The sequence below is a fragment of the Semicossyphus pulcher genome, unplaced genomic scaffold, assembly GCF_022749685.1.
Source record: "Semicossyphus pulcher isolate SPU_LCO1_2020_fin unplaced genomic scaffold, fSemPul1.0.p SCAF_20, whole genome shotgun sequence".
Classification (NCBI taxonomy): Eukaryota; Metazoa; Chordata; class Actinopteri; order Labriformes; family Labridae; genus Semicossyphus; species Semicossyphus pulcher.
Window position 1 is genome coordinate 17,725,679 of NW_027211694.1, and position 22,571 is coordinate 17,748,249.

Here is a 22,571-nt window from a genome sequence, read left to right on the forward strand (position 1 = left end):
GAAGCCTAGCGTAGCTGACATTTACCCGGCCGCTGTGTTGACTAGCTCTTCATATGGGCCACCCGGGTCAAAACAATACACGGTGAAACTTCAACAGTTCAAATCACTTTGGAAAGGAAGGTCGCCGGAGCCTGGGAAATGCTTGAAAGACACTAAAATGCCAAAATCAAGCTTTGAAATGTAAAATAAATCCCTACACTTTCCTTCATAAATGACCCTTGTGGTCTAATTTGAAGCAAAGTTAGGAATTTGAAGCTTTGCCATTCATGATGTTCTGTCCTTGCTGTACTGTGTACTGTGAGAGTCTGTTAGTCGTCTGTGTTTCTGCAACAATGTCAGCATGATAGAATCCTGAATCTATCAGGACATATGTCTTTTCCTTTATTTCCCGCACCTAAGAGCTGAAATTTTCAAGATGGTTTTGAACAATTACCGGCATGAATTTACACATTAGTCACTCCAAGTCTGCACATTGATACTGTCAGTACACCGCACGCTACCACCTTAAGGAGATAATTCCAATTTGCTTTGATTTCAGTGCACAACAGCCGTCTCCTGAGCCCTACAGTTAGCTGCAGAAACGGCTCCGTGAGTTTGAAATTAATAGGATGGCCATAGCTATTTCCTGACTCTTCCTCCTCTTGGGACCCCGCAGCTCTGTTTTTCTGCGGTCCTCTCATCCTGTTACTAATGCCTGACTCTGTGTAACCCTTATCTCCATGCTCACTACATGGCCTGATAGGGCTCTGTGTGTAAGCAATTAAAACGGCTTATTTGCCAGATAAGTGGGGGAGAGCGGTCAGATTGAAAGCCGCAGGCTGCCAGTATCAGGTCTTTAGGTTACAGCCCCCGGGTTAAATAGCCCGGGGATGCAGAGTGAGCCAAGCGAGGCGTGCTGCTCGGTGCGAGGAGGGGGTGAAACTCTGCCAGAGGGAAACACACACAAGGCTCTGTGTATGTTTTCTACATAACCAACATGCAGCAAGATTAATATTTAACTATCATCATACATAGAATATCTTCACGTGTTCAAAAAGCCGCTCATACGTAGCTTTGCACCGATATAATATAATGTATTCATATTTTATATCCATGTCTAATGAGCAAAACAAATTCTCTGTGAAGTAGTTCATGTCTTTACATCAAAGCCTGTTTCCTGTTGATGTCTAACAGGCAGACAGGTGCCATATTTAACACCGCATACATACAGGAAGTACTCGCTTTAATATCACAATAAAACTAATCACTTCACAGAGATTAATTTATTGCTCTCGCGGCCACGCAGGAGCTCCCAGCTTTGAGTTCAGAGCTGCACAATTACCTTTACTTCCCTGTTTCTTTCAGTGTACTATCTGTTATCCCCGATTTAAGCATCCAACTCTCACTCCAGTGTCAGACCAAATGCACAAGAGACAATAGTTTGCTCAAGTTTGTGCAGCCAACTAGGATGCAACAGACTCGTGGAAGTGTAATCAGAATAGTAATTCCCTGATATGATGTAACAGTAACAATTCAGAAATGCTCTACAGATTTTTACACCATGTTTCTGACAGTGATAGTCTCCTCCATAACCTCAGAGCCATTCAGAGGTAGAAACCCAGTCAGAGTTGATTTTAGATGAACTTTATCTGCACAACCTAGCACAGAATTAAAACGCGGCATGCTGCAGCTACACGGGAGAAGGAAGACGCGTTCTCCTTTTGAAAAAGTGTCTTATAGTGTCTGAACATGCAGTTATGATGACAATTTTGTGACTTCAAAAGTCACCTTACTGGATGGACCTGTTCATGTGTACCTCAAAGTAACTAACTAAGTAAGTAACAAACTTTTTCATTTAAATAAATGTCTGTTAAGTCTCTATCTATCACCGAATAAGGTAACACAATGGTGATTGAGCCTACGGCCAACTGATGAAAGCCTTAGCTTTTGCAGTATATAGTATTATTATAGACTGGGTGTATGTGGCGGCAGACGCGGACAAAATCACAAGCGGCGCCCAGTTAGTGACGCATTTTCCATCACCCAGCAGTGGTTGGTCTGTCAGATAGGTTGTGGCTGCACTTCTGGTTTCTGTAAGCATTGCGAGGAAACGGTAATCTACTACGGCTGAACAAACAAAGAAAAGATCAATGACTACAGATACAACTTCAAAAATAAGTGAAAATCTAGATGAAGGCAAACAGTCTACAAACGAAAGCGAGGGAACAAGGGGGAAGGGAAGGGAACAATGACAAAGGGAGCCAGTCATAGACATCTGGTTGAATTGGGAGTGCTCTTCTAAGTACTGATTCCTGCCAGTGGGTGGTGCTCAAGAGCACAAAACTGAAATATTTAAGATTATATCTTTAAGGAAATGATATCACACACACACTGTTAAACCAGACTGATATATTACATTTGTCTATGAATAGGCTGCAACAGAACTCAATTGTAGCCCAAAAACTATTAATAACACATGTAAAACCATCGTGGGGTACCAATTTAGTACAGCAGTTAAATAGCCCATCCCATTTAAAAAAACGAAACCAACCATCGCGTTTGATTCCTTCATTATCCTGACGCAGGCGTAGTGATACTGAATTGTTAAAGAGAGAAAATAGTGCCAAAAAAAGGCGGAGTATATGAAATCCTAGGATGATGATTTTGTGTTGGAAATGGATCACCATCGCCTGCGTGTTGTTTTTATAGGGTAAAACTTTTTGACCCTGGTATCTCGCCGGAACTCTGACCACAGGGCTCAGTGAGCGAGCTAATGGCTTTGCATCTGCTACACTACTTGCAAGTATTTCATACAACTTGGTGTCCAAAAATCCGAACTATCCCTTTAATCTCACCTACTCAACCCTGCTGCAAAAACAGTCACTTGGGTATCACACCTGCAACTCAAATACATGTTTAACTCCTTTGTGAGTAATTCTGGCCAAAATGTAAACACATTTTTGTGGAACAGCAGATTTCTGTGGTCAGTAGGAATTAATGAAAGTGGGGCTCAGTGCTACAGGCTGCAGAGGACAGGGAGGTTGGACAGAAGAATCACATTCACTTGCGTAGTTTGTAAGCCAAGCTAGCAATACCGTAACATTAGCATCATTAGCAGTTAGCAACTTTTGTTGAGGTTTGCTAATCTCGTGTTCTTACAGAATTCAGCACGGTCACAGTATCTACAAAAAACAATTCACATACTTGCCTGCTTTAAGTACTTATTTAGTAGATAAAATAAGATATACTTTAATTAATTCACTTGTTACAACAGCTCAAAGTGATAGATAATTATGTACACCTTTCACTTATTGATAGTTGGTTAAGGTAACAGGTAACTTGAGGTGACATATGTACTAAAGAATAAATGTATATTATAATAAAATGTATACTACAGTACTACTACAGTAGATATGCGTAATCATAATTATGGTTATAATAAAATATAAAATGTTTAAATATAATTTGTGTAGTTAGAAATGATGCAACGTAGCTGCCATGTAGTGACTAATGAATGAGTTACAGAGAAGAAGTAGTGGGAACTGTAGTTTAATGTAGTATATTTTCTTGAGGTACATATTTCTATCTTCTAGTAGCCTACTGGGGTATATTTACTGTGTATTTATATTTTTATTTTTCTGTGCATGGTGTATTTTTTGCTTGGTAACTTGCTGCTGTATCACAAAAATTTCCCAATTCGGGATCAGTAAAGTCCGTCCATCATCCATCCATCTATCTAGTCAAGTCTTTTCCATTCTTTTAGAGCAGATGTATTAAACGTCAATGAACTGGGTCACAGTGAATTCCCACTTTACATAGTTGAATTCTTCTGATATCAAGCATTGACTAACAGCTCCACTTTTCGTTAACAAAGTCAATGAAATAGCGCCCCACCAGAACGGCTTGAGATGTGGTTGCTGGGAGATTTGCTCACATGAAAACATGTCTAGATTGGAGGGAGAGAAAGACGCAGCAGTGACAGAGTTTGCTTTCACAAGATGACACGGCAGAGTAACGGAGCAGGAGAAGGCGTCGACCTTGGCTGTGACCTGAACAAACTGTAATTAGTTCTGAACTTGCCTCAGCTCAGTATTGTTGTGGTTTTCAGAGTGCTGAGAGCTGGTAAACAGGATATTGAGTCTCAGATGGGTTTGGCTCACATCATGAAAGTACTGTAGGCTCACAGCCCGGCACCAACCGTCAGCTATAGAAACGAAACGGATGGAAGGGGAAAGGTGGGAGGAGAGAAAGAGTGAGAAAGATGTTTCTGCTGTCCAAAATGTGCGTTGGTGTGTTTGTTTGGAGGCTGGAGTTATCCTGCGTGACGGGCACATGTTTAGAAGCCACTGGGCCACACACGGAGCGGAGCTAAGACGCTGCTGAACAGATAAAACGGCCACATGGGGGGAAACTTGGACACGGACCAGCTGATCTCTGTCTTATCTCCCCGTCTTTTTCAGTTTCCCTCACTCTACTTCCTTCTCCTGTTTTCCTTCTCTGTCTTTCCTCCCCCCTGCATGAAATAGGATCACAGTTCACAGGGAGTAGGGCCCTTGGATGAAAGGCGGGAACACGAACCAAAAAGGCCAGGGGTGACCCAGCTGAGGATTCTGGGAAAGCTAGAAGAAAAAGACCGTTAAATGTGCAGAGCAGGAAAAGTCAGTTAAAAAAAGGTTTAGAGTCAAGACAACTTCATCTCATTAACTACATGAACTGTCACGATTAAGGCGATTGCTGCTGTAAATGTTCTGTGGAGTATTTCAGGAGTTAAAGGAACACTTCTAAGCCTTAGTGTTATGGTTGTCATTATGATCCGTTCATACTACATTTCATGAATTAACTTTTTTTTCTGTGTTGGGGAATGAGAACACGAACACAAAGCTTTACAACAGCTTCAAAAAGGATTGAATGTAGGATTTATGTACATTTTCGACGATTCCTTTTCACTCTCAGATGTATTACAGATACAATCTCGAACATTTCAATTTTTGTGCTCTTGAGCACCTCCCACTGGCATTGCTCGGCACTCTTCCTAATATAACCAGACGCTGGTTCCCTTTGTCATAGTTGTAATTCTTGATTTTCCTCACTTCTGTTTGTAGATTGTTTGACTTCATCTGGGCGTCGAATTTGTTTCTTTTTCTTTGGATTTTCACTTATTTTTGAAGTTGTATCTGTAGTCTGTCTTTTCTTTGTTTGTTCAGCCATGGTAGAATACTGTTTACTCGCAATGCTGCAGCCACTTAGCTCCGCCTCCCCTCTCTGGTAGACCAACCACTGCTGGGTGATGGAAAACGCTTCATTAACTGGGCACCGCTTGTGATTTTATCCGTGAATGTCGCCACAGACACCCAGTCAATAATAATACGATATACTGCAAATTCAAAGGCTTTCATCAGTGGGCCATAGGTTCAATCACCATTGTGTTACCTCATTCTGTGATTTCGGGAATAGTGACTAAACAGACATGTATTTAAATGAAAAAGTTTGTTATTTACTTAGTTAGTTACTTTAAGGTACACATATTCGCCAGTAACTAATGACTAATTAGCATGCACATTAGTAACAAATTAGAGCTTTCCAAGCCATTATTGAAATTTAAATTTTGTATGACTATTTTCTACAAATACATGGCCAATAACAGAGCTTTCCACAAATTAATTTCCCAGTTACTGAATATCCATAGTAAGTACCATATCGGTCCGAATATAAGACGACCCTGATTATAAGACGACCCCCCTCTTTTCAAGACATTTTTTTTTAAAAAGACTTTTAGAAGACCAAATTTGTTTTTCATAAAAAAACACTTTTATGTTACATTGTAAATAAAATAATGTTTTCTACATCATTGACATTAAATTGTCACATTTAAATGATATAAAGTGCCTTCAAAATTTTCAATAAATCATTAACCATTGAAGTGAGGTCTATTTGTCGAGCAGTCCTGAAACAGCTGGATGACAGCTCTGGTAACGTGCAGACCTTTCCGTTATTCAGTAACACACACTCTCCTGTCAATCTCTTGGAAGCGGCCGCTTTTAAGACCACGGTCTGATTTTCTCCGTTATCATCTGTCAGGTGAGACTAAGCCCGCTGAGAGCGAAAGAGAACGCGGCGCTATGGCCGGCCCCTGACCTTTTTGAGCCTGCCATTTTGGGACATGACACTGTTACAATTATCTTAAAATTGACATCATTACTCTGCCTCGATTGTTGGTTAACTTGGCCTACTTTAAAGCCTTTTGTCCCAGACGATCATCCATGTTTCTCCATCTTTCATCCTCCTAGCACTGTGAGTGACAGCTGGCCTCAGTCATGAGGGGTATACTCACTTTACAGATAAGTGGCGCGGTCTACTGTTATACTTATGTTATGCTGTTATGCTATACCCACTTTTTCAGAGGTTTGTCAAGGGGGAAAAAAGGGGTCTTATATTCGGACCAATACGGTAAGTTGTTGTGCAGGAATAACAACTGTGCTTCGCTCAGTATGTGCACTATTAAGTAGCGATAAGGAATTAGTAATTAGGTGGTTTAACAGTCAGTTCTTTGCCTCGTAGTTGTAGCCTAAAGCCAAAAAGCCAAAATGCTACTGAATGCATGCTAATAAGTAACTGCTTTATATGAGTTACTTAGTATGACGTATTACCGACAGTACAAAAAATGTGTATGCAATGCTAAGTAAGGGATAATGTTTAGGGAGCGAGTTGTTATAGCAGAATGGAACACAGACAGGGTGATCAATAAACTTGATTTGATTTACTTCAATAATCAATAATTTGACACAAAATAAAGACTTGGAAATTATTTTATTATTTTAAAAATGAATATATATCTGTTTACCATTTAAAAATAGTCCGTTACACTCACAGTGAGAACTGCATCCATAGCAATGGTTAATTCTGTAGCCTTAAAATGAGCTAAGCTAACTGTTTATATGCACATTAAAATTAGCTAAGCTAGCTGTTTATACGCACATTAAAATTAGCTAAGCTAGCTGTTTTTCCTCGCATCAAATGGAAATATTTCCTCTGATGGTGAAATAAGACATGGTGAACCGGACCGCAGTAATCAGCGCATCACCTGATTGAGGTTTTCTGTCTCATCACTGTTGACATTTTCTTTCCATTTACTGTCTTTAAACAACACCGTATCCCTTACTCTGTTCCGTTGAATGTTTACTTCATGTGCCATCTTCAGTTTTGTAGATCTCGCTGTTCAGTTTTTGCATTGTTTAACCTTTATTTTGCTTTCCCTGCTGTTTTTGTCTCTTCTTTTTTTACCCCCTCTGTAATCTGACCGACATCAAACTTAGCAGACTTCTTTCGACAGATTGATTACAGTTAGTCCTCTAGAATCTGTAATTACAGCCGCATCCCTAGTAACGGTCTGTTCTACATAGCAATGGTCTGTTATCGAGAAATAGTAGACCTTGGAATGCCGTAATTAACCAATCAGAATCAAGTATTTAACAGAGCCATGTAATAATGTTCAGTCGCAATGCATGGTGCAAGTGTGTTATAAATAATTTACTACATTTTAATATAGGACTGCTTCTTAAAAATGATTATAGTGGGAATAAAGTAAGATTTCATGGCCAATATAGTACAATTTGCTTCTGTAACAATTACTTTCTAGGCTGCGTGCAAGCACACACACACACACACACACACACACACACTTACATGGAAATAGCCTCAAAGACAAAGGAAACACCAGACTAATTGTGCTGAACCGTTTAGATGTCTGAGCAAGTTTTAAACAAATCCTCAGATATTTTTAATTGACAGTGAAAGTAAACACAATCAAAATGCCTTTTTTTCTTTTGCAAATAAAAAGAAAAACATCACAATATCACTCCTTGGTTGTACTTGACAGACTGTCACTCTCTCAGCAAATGTGGGGGGACAAGACAGTGTAGTTCTGGGTCACAGTTTGAGTTTTCAGAGTTCACAGCTGTGTGGTTAGAGGGCATTAAAGCAAGAGAAAGAAAAAATCAATGGTGGGAGTCACAGTCACATTTATCACACATTTGGTGAGCTGAAGTCCTCAGCAGCCAATGTGAAAAACGGTGAAAGGACCAAAAAACTGTCAGCAGAGACTGATACAGAAATCGAATCCTGGGGGAGTAGTCACAGGTCGATATGAAGAATGTACTGGAACTTTTTGCTTTTGTGTTATCATTTCTGCAGAGGTCCTGTTTATTCAGCGGCTGAATTTGTTTTACTTCCAATGAAACAGAGGGAGAGCAGAACGAGCCGCAGATCAAATAGAATGTGAAAGAGAGAGGAGGAAAAAAACGCTCTCGCTTCCTTCCTACTTACATCAAACAGCCGCGCAGTGGGTGCCAATCAGCCGCCGATATTTTACACAAATTCCACCGGCTTCAGGAGAGGAGAGCACAAACTCGTCTATCAAGGCGGTACAGCCGAGCGCCTGACCTCTTCTCAAGCCTTTCATTTGGAACGGTGAGGAAGAAATCCCTGGGCCGGACTCACAGGTTTCATCTCACACACAAGCTTTTCAGGCAGTACTGCAAAAAACGTCAGTATCATGAAAAGGGTGATGTCATAATTTCTCTGATTCCACTGTGGCTTCGGCAGTTAAAAGCATTCTCTTGAAAAATAATAGCTAAATTTATATGGATAGAAGTGACACCTGGTGTTTTATTAGTTCAGCACTACTCTAATCGTTTTCTGTTAGATGAAGGGTTGGTCGTTATGGCCAAAAATCATTAGTCGTTTGTGCACAAGACAGCTGAATAAGAAAATCTAAAGCATGCCCCACCTGAAAGCTGTCATCATTAAATAAACACAAGTCGTTCCCCACAGATGATGGGCTGGCTATGATTGATGCTTCAAATAAGTAGAGCACAGAAATCCATGTTAATAATTAGTTTCAACACAGACAAACAAACTCATCTACTCTTGCTGTTTGTGTTTCCTGTCATCATCAATTTTGCGTTGGCTACACTGCAGGAACAGACTGAACAAAGTACAATGTGTTCACGGTTTGGTAGCTTCACCACCAGAGACATCTTGTCAACAAACTAGGTCTGCCACGGAATGTAGATGAACCATCATAGTGTGAAAAACAGTTTTATTTCCACTTTCACTATCATATTAATAACTCAATAGATCGCCATCCAGAGTTGCATTTAAAGACAAGATGCACCTAAACCACACCAGCGTACGCCCAGACTTAAATTTGTCTTCCTTTTATTTGTGATCTGAAAATGACCCTATCCTGACTTAAAACTCTGACACAATACATTCATGAGTTTTTCAGTCCTCTTGTAGATATGAATGTCAAATCCACTATGAGATAGCTACAGCAGCTAGCCATCTGCAGTCCTTTGCAGGTTAAATAACTACCGTAAAGTGTGGAATATAAGTCGCACCAGAAAATAAAATACAATGCAGTCTGTTTTGGGGGGTATCCCACACGAAAAAAAAAGTTTTTTTTATCTATTTATTAATAAAAACGTGTACAAGTTATTTCAACACTATATCAATTTATTTTCATTTGAAACATATTAGAAGCACACACAAATTAAAGCCTACCATCTGTTTTCACTATGTTAAGTTTGCAATCCTGCTAGCTAACGGTGCGGTAGTTCACTCAGCCTATGGTAACGTCGATTGTTGAGAGGGTGGCGGCTGCACTGGCGATCATGACGGCGCATGTCTGTGACGAAGCGTTAGATAGATTATAGCCCCATCATCTAGGTTAAATACCGTAACACAATAAAATACCTTTCTCTGCATTTTACACTGGTATATTGGTCGCAAGGGTATAGGACATAGCCCACTTTTTAGATGGAAAAAAGGTAATAAAAGTTTGTCTAATGCACCAAATTTTATGGTACTTATCATTAGCGTCACAGTTTAAGGCGTGGGACAGCTAATTGCGCTAGCTATTCTCTGCGCTAGTTTTCAGCTTAAAGTAACCTACTGCTGCATGTTTAAAATTTTATTCATGTACCCTTTAGCTATAATCTCTTACGCTTGAGGGTAACTCCAGCTGATATTGGGCATGAGGTTGGGTACATCCAGGACAGGTCACCAGTCAATCACAGGACTAGCTACTGGCATTAGAGTTAACAATTAAGCTAACCTGCCTTGGACAGTTGGGATATACCCAGGCAGTAAATGGAGCACCACTGTCACCACTACGGCTTAAGATACCTAAGATAAAAAACGGAAGCAGGGGGAACAGCCATTTAAACACCTTTTTAATTGTACAAAGACAAAAAAAGAATAAAATTATTGAGTATAATAATTTATTTCCAGCTCTGGTTAGAAATTAAGTAGGACTCAAAAAAGGGTTAGCCTAGCTTAGCATTAAAACCAGAGATAGGGGGAACAGCAATTATGATACTTTTGTAATTGTACAAAGGCAAAAAATTAATCCAATGATTGAGCATAATATATATTTCCAACTCTCGTTAGAAATTAAGTAGGACCCAAGAAGTGTTAGCCTAGCTTAGCATTTAAACTGGAAGCAGGAGGAAATGCAATTTAGATACTTTTGTAATTGTACAAAGACAAAAAATGAATCAAATGATTGAGTATAAAGTTTAATTCAGACTCAAGAAGTGTTAGCCTAGCTTAGCATTAAAACCGCAAGTAGGGGGAACAGCGATTGCGATACTTGCGATGTAATTGTACGAAGACAAAAAATGAATCAAATGATTGAGTATAATACATTTTTTCAGCCCTGGTGTAAAATTAAGTAGGACCCAAGGACCCAGTGTTGTCCGAGCTTAGCATAGCAACTGGAAGCAGGGGGAACAGCTGGCCTGGCTCTGTTGGGAGATAATAAAATCCACCTACCAACCCTGCTAAAGCCTTAATTGGCCTTTTTCACAGCAGCCATTTGACTTGTCATTGTAGGACAGGCACGGGTGTTACTATACTATAACATTAATGTAAATGCATCCAATTAGCTAAGACTGATTAAAGGTGAGCATACATCACACACAATAGGTAGAAAAATTCAGTCATATATTTTACTAATATCACCTTGCCTCATATTACTGTTACATGTTACTGTTATATGTTGTCTCTGGCGTTGTCTGTGAAAAAGACTAATTACCAACTTATGTCATTTTTTATTCCAAACAAAACAAAAATATGAAGACATTTTTGGTTTTTCAAGTAATTATCTGTTGAAACTGTTTTTTTAAATGTCAACACTAATTGGGTACAGTATGCCTAGTCACTTGTTCACTTTGCTGAAACGTCCCTTTGTGTCACACTGATGGGCCTAAAGAAGTCTATAGCCCTTGCACAACTTTTTCGTTTGTGTTTATGTTTATTTAATAATGATATCTTACATTCTCGTGTACCTTTGTTTATTTCACTGTTCTTTCCTGTAGTGCTACTACAGAAACTCTCTTAGTCCTTTGAAGCACTCATTTATGAATGTAAGTCCCAAATTTGCTTTGCTCCTGAATAATTAAAAAAGATGTTACATAAATAAAACCTAGGAACCCACAAACACAGACCGATTCAAGGACCCCCCACTGCTGCTGTGCTGCACGTCACAGCTGTTCACAAGCTTAGTCGGCCTGGTTGGCGAGGGGCAGCGGACCATGAAGCCTCGGTGTCATTGCTTTGGATCAATGGCAAGGCAGCGCAAAGACGAGGTCATGTGAAGGTGACATTGGCCGATCCGGCAGAGTTGGCCAGACAGTCGGCACCAGGTCGCCCAGCTGGAGGGGGGGACTGGTCTGACCTGAGCCAGGCGGCTTTAAACCTGAACATTCACAGTGGAGGAGGAAATGCTGCTAATGCTTCCAGCTAATTGGGGAGTGCCGGGGCTGCCAGGGCTTTGCTTAGGGAAGAAGCTGCTGGCTGCTAAAAAGTTGATGGAAGTTGCCAAAGACGTCATTGTGTGATTTGCTGCGTCCCTCGGCTGAGAGACAGCAGCATCAACAGACTTTATTCAAGTGACAGCAGAAAATTATGCATGTAGGAGCGTTTCCTTACAATTCCTGCATTCATAGTGGCAGTAGTAGTAGTGACGCACCACTCTATGTGTAAGTTACACAAGTAAAAGTACTCATTTTGCCCTGTGAATAATATTACATTAAAGATTGAGTTAGTTTTAAATATTTTAGATACAGTTGTCTAGTGTTTCCCAACTTAGGGAATGGGTCCCACCTAAAGGCCACAAGATATATTGTAAGGGTCCTGTTATGATTGATGGTGGAACAAAGAAAAACAGTTATGCTCAACAAATTTAAAGAATAATCTCTTGTCTGAATCCTCCTATTTTTTGGGGGGGATAATGGATAATTTGGAAACAACTTAAGGGCATTTGAAACAGGATTCATGTGAGGGTCACAAGAGTAAAACAAGCCAATGTTATATATTTTAAGAGGTCGTGATGTGTTCTTGTACATTAAGTCACTTAACCAGTAGTTGGCAAACAAATGTAGAACAATAAAAGTGCAATATTTCCCTCAAAAAAGCATGGGAGTAGAAGTATAAAGTAGCATAGCAGGGAAATATTTGCATATTTGCATAAAGAGCATTAGCATTATTCTGCCAACATAGCTAGCATCTGCACACAGTCTATTCCTGTTATCCTCCATCCACTGTATCCTCCCTGTGTCGAACTCCAGTCTTATTAACTGGCTGCATGTTCCTGTTCCAGTTGGATTTAGCAAATTAAACGCTGTATTATTTTCTGTGGCACCAGGTGGATATTAAATGTCGGCATCACTCAGCATGTACCTGCAGCCGCTGTGTCTCTGTATTTCATCATCAGAGGACTCGCACCGTTTGCTGCAGGTGAACTGACATTAGTCTCAGTGCCGGAGGTCAAATCAATACATTAAAGTAAGTCGACTTCCTGACGGCAGTTTGGGAGATACACTGGTCATGCCACACCTACCAACAACAGCAAAGCATGAGATGTAAATCTGCAAACAGTATTTTTCCTGGATAAGACAAAATACTTATTTTCTAAGACCACACAGCTGAAGTAAAGATGTCTTTTTCCTACTTAATTGTAGACTTTGTACCAGTCTAAACTCCTGAACAGGATGTGTATGTGCTAAGAACTACTCGATTGGTCACATTAAGTTAACCGAATTTAATGTAAACCTCAATAACAGCTTTAAAAACTGGAAATATGCACATAGCAAAATATAAGGCTGAATTTAACTAAAATTGTATGTTTTTACACAGGAGTTTGGTGTATGAGGTTAAGTTTCAAAAGGAAGCTCATGCTAAATTTTGCATTTTTACATATCCTGCAATAATATTAAGTCAAATCAGATAAAAAAAACTATTCAATTACTCTTTTCTTATAATAACCAGAGTGTTTTTATAATAATGATAATAATAAAGTAAACAGGAAACGAGCGTGACTGCACGCAAGCACGCAACAAAAATACTATTAAAAAACAGTTGCAATGCAGAAAAACTGATGTCTGTCAGTAAACAAAAGTGGGATTTATTAATTAATCTCTTTAAAGAAATATCTTTAATGAATCGGTTAAAGATTATTATTAATTTGTTTCCATGTCTTCCTTTCCTTGGAAAGAAAAGGGAGTGACTGACAGATAAGCGAGACCTAATATTCGTTCTTGGTAATTGTTTCAGTCCTGATTGGATATTGATGCAGTGCTGATGATCTCTAAATAAAACACTTGCACCGGCTGAGTGGGTTTCCGCGCCTGACTGTGCGCACTCACCGGCGGGGAAACTCTTAACAGCCCCCGTAAGAGGGCAGAAAAAAAGACGCTCTAATGGCTCTTACCTGTAATTGTCCCACTCCCTTCCCGCACCTTAACGCCCTCTCAAACCATCGGTGGGGCTGCTGCTACAATCCAGTGTTGTGTCTGTGATGTGGAGACATTTGCGTCCTGCTTTGGCGTTAAAATTCAAGTGTTTCTTTCCCCTTTCCGGATGAAATCAAATAACCTGAAGAGAATCAGACACGCTTCTTCTTCTTCTTCTACTTCTTTAAAGGCGGCAGCGTTGGCACATCCACCGCCGCACAGTTGAAATTCTCCTGCATCCAAACCTCCGCTGTGTTCTTACTCCGATAGAGTCCAGAAACAACAAGGAGCCTGTTAAGACTCAGTGGATAATGAGCTTGAATTGCGTCCTGTTGCTTTGCCTCATCAAACCACACACTTTATATATAAAAAAAAGATTAATTTCTCAAAGTGGGATCGATCCTGATCAATCACTTCATCCTCCAGTCTTTGCTCCGCCGCGACTCTGCCCAGTCTGACAGCTCAGCTCGTGCGCACTAACTTTTATGGAGACTCCGGAGCGCACAGCCGCTACCTCCGCCGGTAACGCGCTACAGTACTCAGATTACTGTTAAGGATTTGTGTCATATTTTTACATTTGACGTCTTAATTTGAAAGTCCTAATGGCTGATCTGTAATTACGCATGCGTTGCTTTTGTTAACACCTCCATATTGAACCACAATGTGAGCATCAATCATTGCCTAATTAATGAGAAAAACAGATAAAGTGTGATAATGTCACATTCTCAAACTAACAGATCGTTAAACTGCGTGGCTCGTGAAAATTTGAATGAATGATTCACAAAACAGAAAACTGAATGATTCGGGTTTCGTCAGAAGAGGCGACTGAAGTCATAATAACTCATGTAGGACGTGCAATGCAAATTATGCATCAGCAAATTATAACACGTAAGTAGCAATTTTCAGTGATGAATTGAATTTTAATTATTGAGCTCGACAGTCCCACTCTGACGTCATCAATTTGACCAAAAGCAAGAAATTCATAGCTAATAACTAAACATGATTCCTCCATCTCCCACCAGCTCCTGTGGTCATCTTTAATCCAATAAATGACTCTTTAAATGTGAAGGTTTGCATCATGTTTGATGAACTGTTGAACTGTAGACAACATCCACTGCTGCTCCTCAAATGCAGTCCAGTACTGCCATCGTGTGGTTACTTGATATACTTCACCAGACAACAGACATCTCTTGCAGAGAAACATGAAGGTAACACTTAAAATGAAGGTCTACATACTTACCATGAAAAAGCTGCTAATTTGCATGCATTTCTTTTATTATTATTATTATTATTATTTTATCTGTATTTATAAGGACAGCTGAAGAGAGACAGGAAATAGTGGGAGAAGAGAGTGCTGGATGACATGCAGTGAAGGGCCGAGGGAGGGAGTCGAGCCTGCTGCCACTGCTACCAGGACAGTAGCCTCTGTAGGGCGCCTGCGCTACCCACTGAGCTAAGCCCAAAATTTGACATGCACTTCTGTAACATATAAAGTCTTTATTAGCATTAAAAGGTATTTATTCATGTCGCATTCTGCACAACAATATTGCACAATTCCTAGGCCATGAACCAAGCATCTTCCTTCAATAACATAATTACTTCTTTACTAGTTAATGGCCTAGAAGTTGTCGAATAGTCATGCAAAATAAGGCATTAATAAGTGCTTTATAATGGCATATAAAGAGACAAAATGCTACCAAAACGCATGCTAATAAGCAACCAGTTAAAGTAGTCATCTCAAAGATTTTCATGTAAATGAGTCACTATCTATCGCCGAATGGTGATTGAGCCTATGGCCCACTGATGAAAGCCTTTGCATTTGCAGTGTTACAGACTGGGTGTCTGTGCCGACATTCGTGGAAAAAATCACAAGCGGCGCCCAGTTAGTGACGCATTTTCCATCAGCCAGCAGTGGTTGGTCTGCCAGAGAGGGTAGGCGGAGCTAAGCAGCTGCTTTTCCGGTCTCTGCAAGTGTTGCGAGTAAACAGTAATCTACTTTGGCTGAACAAACAAAGAAAAGATGGATGACTACAGATACAACTTCAAAAATAAGTGAAAATCCAAAGAAAAAGAAACAAACTGGACGCTCAGATGAAGGCAAACAGTCAAAAAACAAAAGTGACAGTCAGCCAGGAAAATCAAGAGTTACAACCACGATAAAGGGAGCCAGCCGCGGACGTCTGGTTAAATTGGAAATTGTACTCCCAGATTGACTGTTAATTGCCTGTAGGTGGTTCCCAAAACTCTTTGACATTGTCAATTTCATAATATCCATCCATCATCAGCTATAGACCAATCTGGGGAACTACTGGAAGTTGAATCCATTAATTATCTATTCTGCTCATTCTGTTCAGGGTCGCAGGGGGCTGGAACCTACCTTGCATTGGACGAGAGGTAGGGTACACCCTGGACTGACCGCCAGTCAGTCGCAGGGCTGACACTTAGGCTACATTCACACTGCAAGCCTTTGTGCTCAGATCCAAGTTTTTTCTTTGGCTGTTCACATTACTTTTAAAATGAGGCCATTATCAGATTGAAGTGTGAACTGGTCACGGTCCAGAATTGTCGAGGGCAACGTAAAAGTCTGATAATAATGACAACAAAACACAAGGCTGAAAAATATTCCTTTAACCCCTGAAATGCTAAATATTTACAGTAAAAGTTTCCTAAAATGTGACGGTTAATGTAGTACAAAGGCGTATTAAGAGCCAATATACTACTAATATGCTTGCTAATCTGTACATAATTAAAGGTGAATACGTGTTCCTCAATATAAAGTTAAATTAAAAAGGATGACTCATTTTTATGTCTTAATTTTAAAGTACACTCCACGCTAAGAGGATTCAGTTTGATCAAAAATGTTTATTCCACTGTGAAAACATTCCTGTCACACACGCACACACCCAACGTTCTTTTTACAAACAGCAAAATTCCGTAGTATAATGCATGTGAGGAGACGATAAAAATCATAAAAGTGACATAAGCACAAAGTGATTGGCTTTTGCAGTTCATTCAGGAATAAAAGGGAACACTTAAAAAAGTCCTTTCAGCTCCATCCATCAGAAGAATCAAAACAACTGATGCCGTTTTTCCTTCAGGAAAATATCATCCTAAGGCAAAGAGAGATCAGGTGTCGCGTCTCTCCGACTGATACGAGCGCACGTCCACGCGCTCCATGTTCAACGACGATTGTTCCGGCTGCTTCTGAAAGGCATCAGCGGCTGTAGTAGTAATAGGAAGTAGTTCATTTTCTCGTTTTCCCAGAGTTCCTAAGCATTCCTCTTTGATGTAGATTTGTTCGTCTGTGTCGGACTCCAGGTGCTCCAGCCGGTCCGTTTGTCCGTTCATTATCTCGTCGGGAGTTTTCATGAACCTGGTGAACGTAGAAAAGTAATGTATGGTCATTTATTGCAAAAAAAAAAAAGCCTGACAAATTTCTTTAAAAGGTGTGTTTAAGTTAATTTACCTGAATAGAAGTCTTTGCCCAGGCTCTTTCCTGATGATGTTCAGTTTGTAGTAGTGTCTCAGTGCTCGTGACATCTTCTCGTACGTCATATTGGTCCTGTTCTGTAAGAGGTAGAAGAACAAAAGCGTCATTAAGAATGAAAATATTTTATAACTGATCTACAACATGAGAATTTTCAATATCTTGCCTTTAAAGACAGACAGAGAGTAAGCCAAAACAATGAACTAAAAGAGGCTAAAGGGCTATGTAGAGCGAAGTAATTGTCATTGTAGTATCACTGCAGTACCAAAAAATGCCACAGGGTGGTGTCTCCTTTTATTTTGGTCTTGTGCTCGAGAAGTGTGTCACACTCAGAGAGCCCGTGTTGCACAATGCTCCGACTGAGTGAAGACTCTCTTCAGTAACGAGTTGGTGCAGGTTATGTGTCCACGTTCTACTGCTGATGTACGATTAGTGACTGTGGCGCCGTGGAGACCTGGCATTGTGTGGTCCATGTGAAGTACTGAAGAAAAAAGTTGCCATGTGGAAATTCCCCAATCTGCTGTCTGTCAACTCTCTGAGCTAACCAGCTGCCCCAGGGCTTCTGCTAACTACTACATGCAGCTAGCCCTCTCCACCTACACCAGCCACGTTACAGTAGTAAAATACATTGTCAGTAAAATAAATAGCACAAAACATGAGGTGAAAGGTGAAATAACTGTTATATAGAGGGCTGTAGAAACAAGCTGAACAACAAGGATATATAATCCCCTACTAAAGCTGATGCGGCTAGCTCCAAGCAAACATTTAATAATTTACACAGGGTTTTTGTTGTGTAGCGAAGAACAAATAGCAAACAGAAAGAAGGAAACAGGTTGGGTCATAGACCGCATAAAAAGATGGACGACATGACAGCTCCCTAAAAGTGAAGCCAAAACATGTCGAGCGCCCCCTGCTGCCTGGTTGCAGTATAGGTCATAAAGCCCGCCTCCTCCATGTTAACAGATGGGGCATATAGACGTCAAATACATTTTTCTCAAACACGGTTTCTGTCAGTTTTTGTCCAAGTGTTCATTGTTCTGTCAGGTTTAATTTGAATTAGTTATCTAATGCTATAAAGAGAGTTGTCATGATTGACAGCTCTGTTGACAAATACGGCGCCTGCAGCCGATCTGTTCCGGATTAGCAGAGTAGAGGACGAATGGCGAGAAGAAACTAAATCAATCACTACAGTCAGTGAAGTTTTCATATCTGTGTATGTCTGCTTCAGACCAACGCAAGAAGCTGTTCTGCTGTTAAAAAGGCCCACCCGCTGATCTCTACTGCGCACACTCTGGCTCCAAGGCATGGCAGTGCCAGCCTCAGGGGTACTTTGGCTTCAAATAAGTATAATGAGATGTGGCGGAGATGCATTGTCCATCTTTTTATACCGTCTATGGTTGATATGGATCAATGAATTACACACAGGACTTGGGTAGATTTGGGTTCAGTCCCACCTGATACAAAGCAAAACATACACTTTTTATTTAGTATTTGCCAATACCAAACCAAACCACAACCACTTCACATGGTTAACATGTGACAGCTGCAGTGTGGTTAGGTTTTTCAGCTAAATGCTGTACTACTGTACTGTCTGCTGTTGGAAGGTACTGTGTGGTCTACGTCTACATTGGATTTATCACAATTTTATTTTGCTCAAAACATCTGAAATAGTATCTTTTACATGATAAAGTTGTTATGTTAAAAACATGTTCTTTTATAGGCTTTTAGCTCACAACAGGTTTGTGGGCCAAACAACCAAAACAGTGAACTATAATAAGCTACAGGTTCAGTGCAGCTGAGGGTACCTGCAGTGTGGGGTGTTAACTCAGCACTAAAATTAACATATTTAAAGTTCTGGGTCATTATTTGAGTCATTGCTGATATGAAAAATATTAATTGAGGGCTTTAAACTTTGGGATCTTGGATGTCCCTGTTCACCAGAGCTTCTGCAGCCTGATCACAAGAGACCACATAAACTGACTGTGTGTTTACCTTGTGGTTGCCCCAGAGCCGGGCCAGGCCGTTGGGGTCCATGATGCGGAAGACTTTGCTCTCTGGATCCTCCCAGCGGATGAAGTTCTCGTACCTGCTGTCTGACAGGAGCTGGTAGACGTAGTCCCACAGCAGCCTGCAGTCTGCCAGGACACAACAGGGGGACACAGCATGATAAATAAAGATGCCACCTTGTGTTTTATCCTTTAACTTTAAGGGCCTTTATTGCTTACCTGCTATCCGTCCGATGGGTATCTTCTGATCCTCTGGAGGAGACACTGGCATGATGACGTGGTTCCTGTAGAGCGCCTCCTCCTGCTGCTGCAGTAGATGCTGCTGCTGCTGCTGCTGCTGGGCCAGTGCTATCTGATGGTGGTGACCGTGGACTTTCCCCTCGCGCCCGTTCTCGAGTGTTGAATGAGACGTGGGTCGACCGCTGCGGTGCCTGAAGTCCATGGCGGCACCCCCGCCACTCCTGCTCGGGCTGAGTAGCAGGGGGTTCATGATGGTGCTGGGCATGAGCTGGATGACGCGAGGAGGGCCTGCCTCCTGGCCCCCGGGGCTGCCCGGGCAGGGGGCTTCTTGGGGCGTGGCGCAGCGGCCGTTAGGAGCAGCCGGGGACACCGACAGAGGGTACATGTCGTCGGGCATGTGGTGGTTGCTGTCAGGCAGCTGGGAGAAGGCCTGCAGATGGTCCTCGTTGGCTGGGCGATGGTGGTTTGGCTCCGGTGGGGATCGCCTGGTGTTTGGATGGTGAGGGGAGCGGGAGCGGTGACGTAGCTCGATGGTCGGTGGATGCTGGGGAATGGGCTCTGTACCACGTGGTGCCCGACGTACCGTTTCTATGGTTACAAAAGATACAAAATGTGATTAATACCTGCAGGTTAGTTCCATAATTTAAACACAGCCTTAAAAATGAGACGGTTAGACGACCCTAATGTCCCACAGGACCAACGAGGCAGCTCGCAGTTAAGGGTCTTTACCCCTTTGTTTGAATGTTCTTACATTTAGCTTTATGGCTACTTTAAACAGCAATCAATATCTGCCACAAGTCCCTCACTAGCTTCCTGCTTTTACAGGAAACACTAATAAGCAAAGTAAAAAAGCACTCTGCCAGCCGTTCTCAAGGGAACTTGAACATTTCCCGGTTACCATCATTTAAATTGGCTGCTTTGCTTTATATTAAACTGACAGTTTCTTAGACAGGAGAACAATCTGAGGACGCCATGTGGAGCTCTAACAAACCATCACAGGCATCTGGCTCTGGCTCACTTATTTATAGACAAATCTACTAAATTAAAATAGTTAATTTGATTTTCTCAAATAGAGAATAAATGAATCTGGTAAAGCTTTGGCTATAAAGCATGATCTGTATTTGCCATAAAGGTGGGCCAACAGTAAACAGGTATTAGCTTTGAATGGCTAAGTGAGAGACGAGCAACAGTGCAAGACTGTGACCTACTCTGGCCTAACAAATGTCTGGCTTGCATTAAAATTTGACCATTCAATTTGATTCAAACCTTTATTTAAAGAGATAATCTCGAAGATTGTCATTCAACACAATGGTGATTGAGCCTGTGTCCCACTGATGAAAGCCTTTGCATTTGCTGCATTACAGACTGGGTGTCTGGTGCGACTTTAGTGGAAATAAATCACAAGTGGCGCCCAGTTAGTGACGCATTTTCCATCAGCCAGCAGTGGTTGGTCTGCCAGAGAGGGTAGGCGGAGCTAAGCGGCTGCTTTTCCAGTCTCTGCAAGTGTTGCGAACAAACAGTAATCTACTATGGCTGAACAAACAAAGAAAAGATGGATGACTATATATAAATAAGTGAAAAAGAAACAGATTCGACGCTCAGATGAAGCAAACAGTCCAAAAAGGAAAGCGACCGTCACTCATGAAAATCAAGAGTTACAAGCGGAGCCAACAGTGGACATCACACATGAGGCACTGTCTGGATATCTGGGAAGCGTGCTCCCGCAATTACAGTTTATCGCCAAGCCTTGAAAATCATTGAGGTTTCCTTGATTTACAATGAGATACAAAGAAGCACAATTAAAACAAACTAAGGACTCGGTGAAAACAGTTGCACACTGAGGTGAAGTGGTTTCAGATGATCGTCTTGATTTGAGTAAGAGAAATTACAGTGTCGATAAAACTGCCAGTACAGCTGGCAGGAGTGTATGTTACTGCATGTCACAGCACAACATGTCTGTGTAGGATATTAATTATTGTTATTTTTGTTTTTCTTCTTTACTTTTTATTTCTTCTTATATTTTACTGTATATTCAATTGATTAGAATTTATATATGTGACTTATTCGTGACCACATGTTTGGAGTACAAAAGCTAAAGGTGGATTTTCCTAGCTCAGAGTGAACCCGGGAGACTTGAAGCATTAGACAGTTAGTAGAGCGAGTTTGATCGGGTCCAGTGATCCAGTTCAGCATCGTTGTTATACAAGATGGCGAACGTCCAATAAGGGATTTACAGATGAAAAGATACAAGTGTTTATCACGCCTCTGTGCCGGAGAAGACCAAACAACTTTGTTAGACAGGATACAATGATGAGTGTTGTAGGGATCTCCGGTTATGAATCTAATAGCAGAATGACTCTAGGGATATGAGAGTGGAAGCAGCAGCATGTCTGTAGATAATATCACCATGATCTAGGGCTGAAAGAAATACTGCTTCTGTTACACTTTTCCTACAATTAAACAGGAAGTTAGATTGAGTTGTTGCCCTCAGTATTTAATTTACACATTGCCCATGTGTCTCGTGTTTTATTAAGCACTTGCAACTGTCCACAGCAACAGAGCAATAAAAAATGTCTTATCAAAGCTTCCAATGAAGTAGAATATTGTTAGCTTTTCCGGTTTTACACTGTAGGTAAGGCACATCTGCTAAAGGCTTTAATTTGTGGCCTCTGCCAGTAAGTGAAAAGTGCTCGTCTTGGTTTACCGGCACACTGGCTTCACACAGTAGAGACCACTAGGTGTCACTAATGTCCTACAGTTAGGCTCAGAGTGCTGTTAACATTACTGTTGATTAAAGGTTTGTGTTAAATGTAGCTTAAGGCTTTTTCACAAACTTTAACATCTACCAAGTTGCTCTCCAAACAAGGAAATCAATTATAAATACCAGTGAACCATTACCGCACTTAGCCACTGTAGCAGTGTACCGTGTGATGCACTGTAACTTGTTTGGATAAAGCAGCATTTCTTCGTGGAACTGGTTTTTCTTTTAACATGTGAAGGTACGATGATTGTCGCTGCGATACATTTCCTCAGATCTGAACCAGCAGACAGTGTCAGGTATTCCAC

The 22,571-nt window shown here is 41.0% G+C and overlaps 2 protein-coding genes across 4 annotated transcripts in view; both read right to left on the reverse strand.

Annotated features, from left to right (window-relative positions):
• Nucleotides 1-14,210, reverse strand: part of LOC138599612 (chemokine-like protein TAFA-2) — a 74,767-nt gene extending 60,557 nt beyond the window's left edge. The window contains exon 1 of the mRNA XM_069671357.1: nt 13,751-14,210. The gene's annotated coding sequence lies outside the window, so the exon portion shown is untranslated. The remainder of the gene's footprint in view (nt 1-13,750) is intronic.
• A 2,404-nt stretch (nt 14,211-16,614) lies between these two features.
• Nucleotides 16,615-22,571, reverse strand: part of etv6 (ETS variant transcription factor 6) — a 34,941-nt gene continuing 28,984 nt past the window's right edge. For all 3 annotated transcript variants that reach the window (XM_069671408.1, XM_069671407.1, XM_069671406.1), the window contains 4 exons: nt 19,485-20,093; nt 19,252-19,394; nt 17,239-17,339; nt 16,615-17,145 (listed from right to left, as the gene is read on the reverse strand). In XM_069671408.1, coding sequence (XP_069527509.1) covers nt 16,899-17,145; nt 17,239-17,339; nt 19,252-19,394; nt 19,485-20,093 — 1,100 coding nt within the window. In that variant the 3' untranslated portion in view covers nt 16,615-16,898. The remainder of the gene's footprint in view (nt 17,146-17,238; nt 17,340-19,251; nt 19,395-19,484; nt 20,094-22,571) is intronic.